The following is a 12,907-nucleotide window of genomic DNA, read 5'->3' on the forward strand; positions in this document are numbered from 1 at the left end:
CTTCTTTTTCCTGACCAGGGCCTCAATATCCCTCATCAGCCAGGGATCCCTAACCCTGCCAGCTTTTCCCTTCATCCTAACAGGGACAGACTGTCCCTCAATTCTTGATATCACACTTTTAAAAGCCTCCCATTTGCCAGTCGTTCCTTTTCCTTCAAACAGACTCACCCAATCGACCTCTGCTAGATCCTGCCTAATGACCCCAAAATTGGCCCTGCTCCAGTTTAGCACCTTAACCTGTGGACCTGTCCTATCTTTTTCCATAACTATGTCAAAACTAAGAGAGTTATGGTCACTGGACCCAAAGTGCTCTCCGACTGACACTTCAGTCACTTGCCCGACCTTGTTTGCTAACAGGAGGTCTAGTTTTGCAGTGTCCCAAGTAGGGCCTTCTACATATTGATTTAGGAAATGTTCTTGGACACACGTGACAAATTCCAACCCATCCGGGCCTTTTACACTCTGGGCGGCCCAGTCGATACAGGGGAATTAAAATCTCCAACCAATACCACTCTATTATTCCCACAGATTTCTCTACATGTCTGCTCCTCTAGTACCCGCTGGCTATTTGGGGTCTATAATACAGTCCCAACAGAGTGACCATTCCCTTCTTGTTTCTAAGTTCTAATCATATGACCTCATTTGATGACCCCTTAATAATATCCTCTCTAAGTACTGTTGTCATGTCCTTCCTTATCAAAAGGGCAACTCCCTCTCCTCACTTACTTGTACTTCTTTAATTAATCATAATGAATCAGAGTCTCTTTATTAAATAAGTGACAATTCAAATCAAGATTACCAAAATAGTCACAAATATATCACTTGACAGGATTTTTATAGGAAATTCACCTTTTCCTTTTGTCTTGATCAAAAGAAGCTGGACATCTGTTATACTAACTTAAGTATTACATAAAGTGCAGCAATTTCACCACAATATGGAACTGGATATAAGGTGATCAAATGCATCACTTCATGCTGCCAACCAGCATGTTGGTATGCCAGCAGCACCCTAACTGTAAAAACTCAGATCAGAAGTGAAATGATCACACACCCACAAGCACTGGATAGTTTATTAAATTAATTAAAAGACTACTTATTAGAGGCTCAGTGAAATTTTCCATTCACCCTGCAGGCTTCCTGTAGCATCAACAAAATGAGAAAAATCAGGAGTTACTCTTTCCAAGTGTATATTTATATAATTAATCTTCATGTTGCATAGGAATGTTTTTTATTGTTTACAAAAGGTAAAAAATTCACTAATAGTTGAGAAGTAGATTACCCTACCCTTCACTTTTAAGCAGCTCTTTGTCTTCTTGTCACCAGAATCACAAGTATATTCTCCTGAGTCATCTAGCTTTAAATTATGAATAAGCAATTCCACACTGGAACCTTCTTGCTTCATTTCATGTTTGTCACTTGGATGAAGTAAAATAGATTCTTTTCTCCACTTCACTGGGGCATCTGCCTTAGAGAGTTCACAGCGAAGTGAGGCAGTATCTCCCTCCTCAGCTTCCATATTCTGAAGCTCTTTTTTGAAGTGCACAGGCAGGGCTAAAAGAGATAATAGTTGTACATTTTCAACTCAAGAAGATGATAATGCATGATCATGGGCATTGTACTCAGGTCCAACACCCAAACCTTTGAATTCACAATATTATTGCCCTGAGAAAGGAAATGGATATGTATACATGCCTGAAAGAGATATTTCATGAAGTGCTGCACACATAAGAAACCACATACTATTAAAGGGTGTGTTCCTTATTTTCACTATTCCAGTACTCTGCAGGCTCCAAAATGCTTTGCTAACCTGAAGCATCTTATCCTACGAGCAATGTTAGAACAAGAGGCACTTGCAGTCCAGCAGCTCTTCAACACTTCAAGGTCTATGAAAATAATGCTGCTCATCATCCATAAAATTTCATTGATAAATTAAAAATAAGACTCCAAAGTTGTTAAGATGGAGCTTAGATCAGTAGCCATTTAGCATAAAAATTGTACATTTTTCCCGGAAAGAAAATGCAATTGCTGATGCATTATTCCGAATGTAAACTGTTGTACATATGAGAGTGTGACCAAAAAAGTTGAATAGTGATTAAGAATTTGGTGCGAGGAAGAATGAACAGTTTTGAGCTTAGTGTTTTGTTTGTCATATCAGTGCTACTAATCTTGTCATGAAATTAATTTTTAAAAAGAAAATGGGTTTTATGTTTTGAGGGTGGAGGCATGTTGGAACCCTTATGGAATTTTTCATTACTTTTTACTTTATTCTTTTATCAATTTTGGTTTGGAGCTGTAGAATTATAAGCTAAAGGTGACTTTTGGACTGTGGGTAACAGCTTGTTGGTAAAAGAAAAACAGATCATTAAGCTTTTGTTCATTCATTAGGCTAGGCCTGGAAGTTAATTGCAGGTTGGATACTAGTCAAGATTCTGTAGACATTTTATCACCTGGGAACAGCATTATGTCTAAACACACAGCAGAAGTTAGTTAGTAATGAGATCAGTACCTGGGAATTGGTTGCAAGTCTGGAAAAGACCTTATTCTCAAGCAGATGGCAGATGCTGAGAAGTAACTAAGGAGAGGCGATGGCCTAGTGGTATTATAGCTGGACTATTAATCCACAGCCCACAGTATGTACTGGGGACCCGAGTTTGAATCCTGCTACAGCAGACAGTGAAATTTGAATTCAATAAAAATCTGGAATTCAGAATCTAATGATAACCATGAATCCATTGTAGTTTTTGGGGGGAAAAAGTCTGGTTCACTAATGCCCTTTAGGGAAGGAAACCATCCTTACCTGGTCTTGCCTACATATGACTCCAGACTCACAGCAATAGGGTTGGCTCTTACCTGCCCTCTGGGATGCTGGCCAAGCTGGCAATGTCTTCATCCAATGAATAAATAAAAAAACTAGGACTTTGTTGAGAAGGCAGTCAGTCAGTCAGGGAGTGGTCAGAAATTGGGTTTGGGATGAATTTTCAATGAAAAGGAATCTGGCTGTTGATGCTAAAGCTTGATGATCTGAAAGCTCTCTGCCCAACCTCCCTTGTCGAAGCTCACAGAATAGAAAACTAAGTAGTAGGTATTACTGCCTTTATCTGAGTGAACTATAAAGGTGACCGAGATCAGAATCTTCAGAAAATCAACCAAGAAACCATCATCAATGCCCATGGAACAATGCACCATGAAAACCATTTAAGTAATCTGGCCAGTTTTATTCTTTTATTTATCCCTTAACTGTGTTTGTTGTTTAATTTTAGTCTGCTAAAGTTACTATATTATTAGTAAATTGCTATGCCTTTTGTTTAATATACAAACTGGTGTCTGGAATTGATCATTCGTACAGCCTGGGACTGGTCAGGAACCACTGGGTTCAATCTTGAAGGTCTTTAAAGGTTTTAATTTTTCTGTGTTGTGATAGAAAGCTGATTTGGATCGGCTGTCTGTCTCTGTGTCATAACAAGTCTTATTTTCACCCCCAGACTGATTCTACATCTAAGTTTCTAAGCCAATTCCCTTTCCCATTATTGGACTGATTTCTTCCTTTACTAACAATGTCTTTTCTTTTTTGCCAGTCCTTCCTAAATATTGAATACCCTCAGTTATTCAGCACCCAGACTTGGTCACGCTACAACCATGGGTCTTTAACGCAATCATATTTGTCTTCCACCACATAGTTTTACCAACTGTTTGCACTGTTAATCAGTCTACCAAATTGGGAATGCTCTATGCACTCAGATACAGTACATTTAGATGTATATATTTAATATTTTTATTCTTGTTTTGTACAACAGACCTATTTTTGCTTGCCCCATTTTCTCTGTGTTTCATTTTCAATGTTTTCCACTTGTAGTTTCAATCTTTGTTTCCCTCTTTCCCTGTCTGTCCTTGTTCTTATCCCCATGCCACTCAAACCATCCCAAATCACATTAGTGAATACCCATGTGAGGACACTGGTCCCAATCTAGCGAGGGTGCAACTGAACAGCTTGTAGTAGCCCCATTTTAACCTGCATATGCCAGTGATTCAGGCATCTAAATCCCTCTTCCTGCATCACTCCAGCCTTGCATTAATCCAATCTATTCTCCTATTCTGTTCTCGGTGGCATGTGGCAATGGGGGTAATCTTAAAATTCCAACTTTGAGGTCCTTTGTAATTTACCTCCTAGCTCTTCTGCACTATCCTGTCCACCAGGACTTTCAGGCCCTGACTGCAAAATAGAGTGTCAATTTCCCCTTATCGACCATGTGTGGGAGAAAATGCAATGAACCATGCATGGCAGCTGCAGACTGATAATGCTTAAGTAGATTCTCGATGCCCTTTAAAAGCGATCTCTAGTATGGCAAATATGTTCAGCTACGGCCAGTGGGACAATCGACCTAGCATTGGATATGAGGCGAGATAGATAGATTTTTGATTAGTAACAGGTTCAAGAGTTATGGGAGCAGGCAGGAAAGTGGAATTAAAGTCGAAATGAGATCAGCCATGGTTGTATTAAATGGCAGAGCACTCTTGAGAGGCTGACTTGTCTATTCCTGCTCCTGGTTCTTAAATTGTTATCTATGTTAGGAGTGCCATCTGGGCATGGTACATAGTTAACAAAGCGAGTTTGAGATGATAGCATGCATAAAATCATTTGACCTCACTGAGAGACACTCTCCATGAAACTCAACAAAAATTATAGCTTGCCAAAATATGGTAAGATTCAATCCTCTGTCTGATTTAGGTATTAGGGAAAAAGTAGGAGATTTGCACTATGTAACAGAACCAGTGAAGGAATGAAGGGCCAAAGAGCCTCCTTTGGCACCATAATAATTCTATGATTTGATATGTATAACTTACTCTAGGATAAAGAATATAAATGGCTACAGTAACCATTGATTCTTTGAGAAGAATTTAGTTCACCAAGAGGAAAATGAATACAGCCAAATTCCTATAAGTCCCCTGGACCTGATGGGACACATCTAGGATTAGATACTGAATAGTAGATGCATTGGTTGTATTCTTACCAGCCAAGGAGAACTAAAAAAACACTAACCACAGGCTGGCTAGCTAGCGTCTATTGTTGGGGAAATGTTGCAGTCCATTATAAAGGAGGTAACACTAGAACATGACTTCATGAAGAGGAAATTATGCCTGACAAATTACTTATACTTCTTTGAGGAGGTATCACACTGGATAGATAAAGGGAAACCAGTAGATAATATATTTAGATTTCCAAATTGTGTTTGGTAAAGGTACTGCATATAAGGCTACATTTTTTTATTCATTCATCAGATGTAAGTGTCGCTGGCTGGACAACATTTATTACCTGTCCCCAGGTGCCCTTGAGAAGGTGGTAACAAGAGTTGCCTTCTTGAACTGCTACAGTCCACGTGCTGTGGGTTGACCCACAATGCCATTAGGGAGGGAATTCCAGGATTTTGACCCAGTGACAGTGAAGGAACGGCGATACATTTTCAAGTCAGGATGGTGAGTGGTTTGGAGGGTTCTTGGAAGTAGTGGTGTTCCCATGTATCTGCTGCCCTTCTCCTTCTAGATGGAGGTGGTCATGGGGTTGGATGGTGCTGTCTGAGGATCTTTGGTGAATTTCTGCAGTGCATCTTGTAGATAGTACACACTGCTGCTACTGAGCATCAGTGGTGAAGGGAGCAGATGTTTGAGGAAGTGGTGCTAGTCAAGCACACTGCTTTGTCCTAGATAGTGGTCAAGATTCTTGAATGTTCTTGGACCTGCACCCATCCAGGCAAGTGGGAGGTATTCCATTACACTCCCAACTCGTGCCCTGTAGATGATGGACAGGCTTTGGGACAAAAGGATATGAGTTACTCGCTGCAGTATTGTTTCTTATTGGTGATGGTCATAGCCTGGCATTGTGTAGCACGAATGTTACTTCCTACTTGTCAGCCCAAGCCTGGATATTGTCCAGATCTTGTTGCATTTGAACTGGACTGCTTCAGTATCTGAGGACTTGTGAATGGTGCTGAACATTGCACAATCATCAGTGAATGTCCCAACTTCTGATGTTATGATGGATGGAAGATTATTGATGAAGTTGTTAAGATGGTTGGGCCTAGGACACTATAGTTTCCACATTGTCGGGTAGATGCCAGCATTATAACTGAACTGGAAGAGCTTGGCAAGAGGAATGGCAAGTTCTGGAGCTCAAGTCTTCAGTGTTATTGCCAGAATGTTGTCAGCACCCACAGGCTTTGCAGTATCTAGTGTCTTTAACTTTCTTGATATCACATGGAGTAAGTCAAATTGTCTGAAAATTGGGTATCTGTAATGTTAAAATCACTGGAGGTGGCCACAATGAATCATTCACTCGGCAGTTCTGGCTAAAGATTGCTGCGAATGCTTCAGCTTTATCTTTTGCACTGTTGTGTCGGATTCTTCCATCATTGAGGATGGGGGATATTTGTGGTCCCTCCTCCTGCAGTGAGTTGCTTAATTGCCCACCATTGTTCCCAACTGGATGTGGCAAGACTGCACAGCTTAGCTCTATTTGTTATGGACAAGACCAGACCCCCTAAAGTATATTAAGGAGTTAGCCTAGACCCTAACTTTTATACTTTTTTACAAAGGCAAGTGTAAGGTGTTGTGGTCCAGATATGATTTGATTGTACTGTCAGTAAGCTTTAATCAAAACATATCTTATTTTTGCCACCTAGTTCAAATACAACAGAAGAAAAGTTGGAATAGCTTTACTGTATTGAAACACTTAACAAGATAATGTACTATTTAACCACTAATTATCAACTGTTCCCAAACAGGCAGCATCCCAGAAACACACCCTTTGGCAAAAATGCAATTCAGCAAAAGTTATGCTTCTCATGTACTGTCTCTTTCCAGTTCAGATGAAAGAAACACCAAAAGAAACAATTTGCCACTTTTGATTTTTAAGAGGAAACCTCACTGTCTAAAACTCCACTCTAGTAGCAGGGAACTCAAGGTTTTGGTTCCGATAGCCAGCAGAAACATTCTCAACTAACTGAAAGCAAAACTAAAAATATTTTGGGTTTCATGATTCTTTTGACTCACTTAAAAAAAACAGCGAGGGAGAACTCATAGTTGTTTATCAACTGCCTGTCTGAAGGAGGCATTTCTGATTCACTGTGACAACACGCCTATGCAAGAGAAACAGGACAGAACAGAGTATTGTCACATATCTATCACTTACTGCTTATGTTGTTTGGTACGCAAGTTGTCCCGTTGGTAGCTTCACCAGGTTAGCACCTCAGTTTTAGATATGTGTGGTGCTGCTCCTGCACTCTCCATTGAGCCAGGATTAATTCTCTGGCTTGTTGGTAATGGAGGATATGCCAGGCCATGAGGTTACAGATTGTGCTGAAGTACAGTCCTGCTGCTGTTGATGGACAACAGCACCTCATGGATGCCCACTCCTGAGTTGCTAGATCTGTTCAAAGTCTGTCTCATTTAGCATGGTGATAATGCCACACAATTCAATGGAGGGTATTCTCAACGTGAAGGCAGGACTTCATCGCCACAAGAACTGTGCAGAGATCACTCTTACCAATACTGTCATGAGCTTAAGCATCTGCAGCCATACAGGGGTAGAATTAAAAATGATACATTCAAATCAAATCATTAATGGTTAATTTTTAAGGGTTAATGAACATGACAATGAGCAATTGCAGACAAGTGGAGAATGACTGGTTTAGTGCAAAACAGTTGTTTCGGCTGCTGGGGAACCACGTGACACACCCACTTAGAGGATGATTTTCTGCACAATGGAGTTTAGAAGATTCCTTGGAGGCTTGAAAGGGTCGATGCAGAGAAGTTGTTTCCCCTTGTAGAAGGGTCTACGAACTGAGGTTATAATTACAGAGTAAGGGGTCATCCATTTAAGACAAAGATGATGTGGAATTTATTCTCTCAGAGGGTAATGAATCTGGAATTCTTTATCGCAAAGGAGTGTCAAGGTTGGGTCATTAGCTGTATTCAAGGCTAAGACAGACAGATTTTTAGGGTAGGTGACAGCCCAGTGGTATTATCCAAAAGCCCAGCTAATGTTCTGGGGACCCCAGTTCGTATCCCACCTCAGCAGATGGTGGAATTTGAATTCAATAATTTTAAAAAAAGTCTGTAATTAAGAATCTTCCGATCACCATGAAATCATTACCGATGGTCGGAAAAACCCATCTGGTTCACTAATGTCCTTCAGGGAAGGAAATCTGCCACCCTCACTTGGTCTGGCCTACATGTGACTCCAGATCCATAGCAATGTGGTTGACTCTTGATTGCCCCCTGAAATGGCCTAGCAAGCCATTCAGTTGTACCAGTCGCTACAAAGTCTCAAAGAAATGAAACTGGATGGATCACCTGGCATCAACCTAGGCACCGGAAAAGACAACGGCAGAAACAGCCCTGTCGACCCTGCGAAGTCCTCCTCACTAACATCTGGGGGTTAGTGCCAAAATTGAGAGAGCTGTCTCACAAACTAGTTAAGCAACAGCCTGACATAGTCATACTCACAGAATCATACCTTACAGACAATGTCCCAGAAATCACCATCACTATCCCTGGATATGTTCTGTCCCACTAGCAGGACAGACCTAGCAGAGGTGGCAGCACAGCGGTATACAGTCAGGAGGGTGTTGCTCTAGGAGTCCTCAACATTGGATCCCAAGAAGTCTCATGGCTTCAAGTTAAACATGAGTAAGGAAACCTCCTGCTGATTACTACATACAGACCTTGCTCAGCTGATGAAGCAGTACTCCTCCATGTTGAATAACACTTGGAGGAAGCACTGAGGATGGCAAGGGCACAAAATTTACTCTGGGAGTGGGATTTCAATGTCCACCACCAAGAGTTGCTCAGCAGCAATACTACAGATCGGGCTGGTTGGGTCCTAAAGGACATAGCTGCTAGACTGGGTCTACGGCAGGTGGTGAAGGAACCAACAAGATGGAAAAGCATACTTGACCTCATCTTTACCAATCTGCCAATATCGGTAAGAGTGACCATTGCACAATCCTTGTGGAGAGAAAGTCCCACCTTCACATTGAGAATAACTTCCATCATGTTGTGTGGCACTATCACCATGCTAAATGGGACAGACTTCACACAGATCTAGCAACTCAATACTGGGCATCTACGAGGCACTGTGGGCCATCAACAGCTTCAGAATTGTACTCCAGCACAATGTGTAACCTCATGGCCCAGCATATCCCCCAGTGAACCGTTACAATTAAGCCAGGGGATCAACCTGGTTCAATGGAGAGTGCAGGAAGGCATGCCAGGAGCAGCACCAGGCATACCCGAAGATGAAGTATCAACCCGGTGAAGCCACCAAACAGGACTACTTGCATTCCAAACAGCAAAATCAGCAAGTGATAGACAGAGCTAAGCAAACCCACAACGAATCGATCAGATCTAAGCTTTGCAGTCCTGCCACATCCAGTCATGAATGGTGGTGGACAATTAAACAAATCACTGGAGGAGGAGGCTCCACAAATATCCCCATCTTTAATGGTGGAAGAGCCCAGCACATCAGTGCAAAAGACAAGGCTGAAGCATTCGCAGTAATCTTCAGCCAGAAGTGCCAACTGGATTACCTATCTCGGCCTCCTCCAGTGGTCTCCAGCATTGCTGACACCAGTCTTCAGCCAATTTGATTCACTCCACGTGATATCAAGAAATGGTTGGAGACACTGGATACTGCAAAGGTTTTGTGTCCTGATAACATTCCGGCAATAGTAATGAAGACTTGTGCTGCAGAACTTGCCGCTTCCCTAGCCAAGCTGTTCCAGTACAGTTACAACACTGGTATCTACCCAGGAACGTGGAAAATTGCTCAAGTATGTCCTGTACACAAAAAGCTGGGCAACTCCAACCAGGCCAATTACCTCCCCATCAGTCTACTCTCAATCATCAGTCAAGTGATGGAAGGTGTCCTGAACAGTGCGATCAAGCAGCACATGCACAGCAAAACCCTGCTCAGCGACGCCCAGTTTGGGTTCAGCCAGATCCACTCAGCTCCTGATCTCATTACAGCCTTGGTTCAAATATTGGCAACAGAGGTGAGGTGAGAGTGACATCAAGGCTGATTTCGATCAAGTGTGGCATCAAGGAGCCCTAGCCTAGTGTAGAAGATTGTCAAAAAATACAGCGGGATATAGATCAGTTGCAGATATGAGTGGAGAGATGGCAGATGGAGTTTAGTCTGTGTACGTGTGGGTGCTGCACATTGGGAGATCAAATTTAAAGGAGAAGTACACAGTTAATGGCAGGAGCCTGAACAGATTGGTGTACACAGGGATCTTGGGGTTAAAGTCCACAGCTCCCTGTGGCCACACAGGAGATGTGGTGGTGAAGGCATATGGCATGCCTACTTTTATTGGTCAGGGAATTGAGTACCAGAGTCAAGATGTCAGGTTGCAGCTTTATAAGACTTTGGTTAGGCTACACTTAGAGTATTGCCTTGAATTCTGGTTGCCACATTACAGGAAGAATGTGGAGACTTTGGAGAGGGTGAAGAAGAGGTTACCAGGAAGCTGCCTGGATTAGAGGGTATGAGCTATAAAGAGAGGTGAGAAAAACTTGGGTTGTTTTCTCTGGAGTGGTGGAGGCTGAGGGGAGACTTGATAGAAGTCCACAAAACTGTGATGCATAGATAGGGTTGACAGTCAGAATGTCTCATACTAGGGCTCATACATTTAAGGTTAGAGGCATAAAGTTCAAAGGAGATGTGAGGGACAAGTTTTTTTTTAAAAGAGTGGTCAGAGTCTGGAACATGCTGCGAGGAGTGGTGGCGGAGGCAGATATGTTAGGAGTATTTAAGGGACTGTTAGATAAGCACATGAATATGCAAGAAATGGAGGGATATGGACCAATGGCAGGCAGAAGGGATTAGTTCCATTTGGTGTCATGTTTGGCACTACATTGTGGGCCGATGGGCCTGTTCTGTGCTGAACAGTTCTATGTTCAAAACTGGAATTAATGGGTATCGGGGGCAAACTCTCCAGTGGTTGCAGTCATACCTGACACATAGGAAGATGGACATGGTTGTTGGAGGTCAAGCATCTCAGCTGCAAGACATCTCTGCAGGAGTTCGTCAGGGTAGTATCCTCAGCCCAACCGTCTTCAGCTGCTTCATCAATGACCTTCCCTCCATCATAAGGTCAGAAGTGGGGATGTTTGCCAATGATGGCACAATGTTCAATCATGACTCCTCAGATGCTGAAGCAGTCCATGTTCAAATGCAACAAGGTCTGGACAATATCCAGGCTTGGGCTGACAAGTGGCAAGAGATATTTGTGCCACACGAATGCCAGGCTATGACCATCACCAGTAAGAGACAATCTAACCACCATCCATTGACATTCAATGATGCGGAATTACCCCACTATCAACAACCTGGGGTTTCATTGACCAGAAACTCAACTGGACTCACCACATAAACACAGTGGCTACAAGAGCAGGTCTGAAGCAAGGAATACTGCAACGAGTAACTCACCTGCTGACTTCTCAAAGCCTGTCCAACATCTACAAGGCACAAGTCAGGAGTGTGATAGAATACTCCCCACTTGCCTGGATGAGTGTAGCCCCAACAACACTCAAGAAGCTTGACATCATCCAGGTCAAAGCAGCCTGTTTGATTGGCACTCAGTAGTTGCAGTGTGTACTATCTACAAGATGCACCGCAGAACGTCACCAAAGATCCTCAGACAACACCTTCCAAACCCACGACCACTTCCATCTAGAAGGACAAGGGCAGCAGGCACACGGGAACACCACCATCTCCAAGTTACCCTCCAAGCCACTCACATCCTGACTTGGAAATATACTGCTGTTCCTTCACTGTTGCTGGGTCAAAATCCTGGAATTCCCTCTCTAATGGCATTGTGAGTCAACCTACACCAGGTGAACTGCAGTGCTTCGAGAAGGCAGATCACCACCATATTCTCAAGGGCAACTAGGGATGGGCAAGAAATGGTGGCCAGCCAGCAACGCCCACATCCCACAAATGAATAGAAAAAAAAAATCAGTAAGAGAATCTAGGGTTATGGGGATGTAGGAAAGTGAAATTGAGGATTCTCAGACCAGCAGTCATCTCATTAAATGAAGGAGCAGACTCATAGGCTGAATGGTTTACTTCTGCTTCGACATCTTATGGTCTTAAAGGTATTTTTTCTGCTGCGTATGCTGCACTAATGTTTTGAAGATCCAAACTTCTCAGACTTGGGAGTGGTGTTTAAAAATCTCCTCAACAATCCTATAACACCACGTGGATTTTTTTGCTAACAAGCGGCTCTAGACCTAGGATTTGTGGGGAGAAAGCAGAGTTAATGTTTCGAGTTCTGGTGACTTTTCAAAAGAACATGAAGGACCTTGGTACTTGGTACAACCACTGAGGACCTCATATAATACTACTGTGCACACCTGTATTATTTAAAATAGCAGGCAGCTTTGCATGTCTAGCAAGATTTGTTCAGAGGTGCTCTCTGGAGAGATGCCACACCTGCTGAGTTTCTGCAGCACTTTCCGTTTGTATTTCAGGTCTTCAGCATCTGCAGTGCTTTTCTTTTTTATGATGTTTGCATGTTCCTACATTATAACAAATAGGCAAGCAACACTATCCCTTCACCCAATATCAGGTCTTATTCTACGTTTTATTGGCTTAGTCCTTCTAATGTATTCAACACCGTCGTACCAGCACACTTATTATGCATCAGAACTGTTTCATTTTCGCTCAGGAAAAAGAATATTCAAATCCAAACAAATCTCCCCTCACAGAGATAACAAGGTGTGGAGTGGATGAACACAGCAGGCGAAGCAACATCAGAGGAGCAGGAAAGCTGACATTTCGGGTCTGGCCCCTTCTTAAGAAGAAAGGTCCCGACCCAAAACGTCAGCTTTCCTGCTTCTCTGATGCTGCCTG

The 12,907-nt window shown here is 42.6% G+C and overlaps 1 protein-coding gene across 1 annotated transcript in view; it reads right to left on the minus strand.

Annotated features, from left to right (window-relative positions):
* Positions 1–12,907, minus strand: part of obscnb (obscurin, cytoskeletal calmodulin and titin-interacting RhoGEF b) — a 583,513-nt gene that overhangs the window by 324,330 nt on the left and 246,276 nt on the right. Inside the window, exon 29 of the mRNA XM_048618408.1 lies at positions 1,285–1,581. Coding sequence (XP_048474365.1) covers positions 1,285–1,581 — 297 coding nt within the window. The remainder of the gene's footprint in view (positions 1–1,284; positions 1,582–12,907) is intronic.

Source organism: Rhincodon typus, chromosome 2 (genome assembly GCF_021869965.1).
Source record: "Rhincodon typus isolate 14 chromosome 2, sRhiTyp1.1, whole genome shotgun sequence".
NCBI lineage: Eukaryota > Metazoa > Chordata > Chondrichthyes > Orectolobiformes > Rhincodontidae > Rhincodon > Rhincodon typus.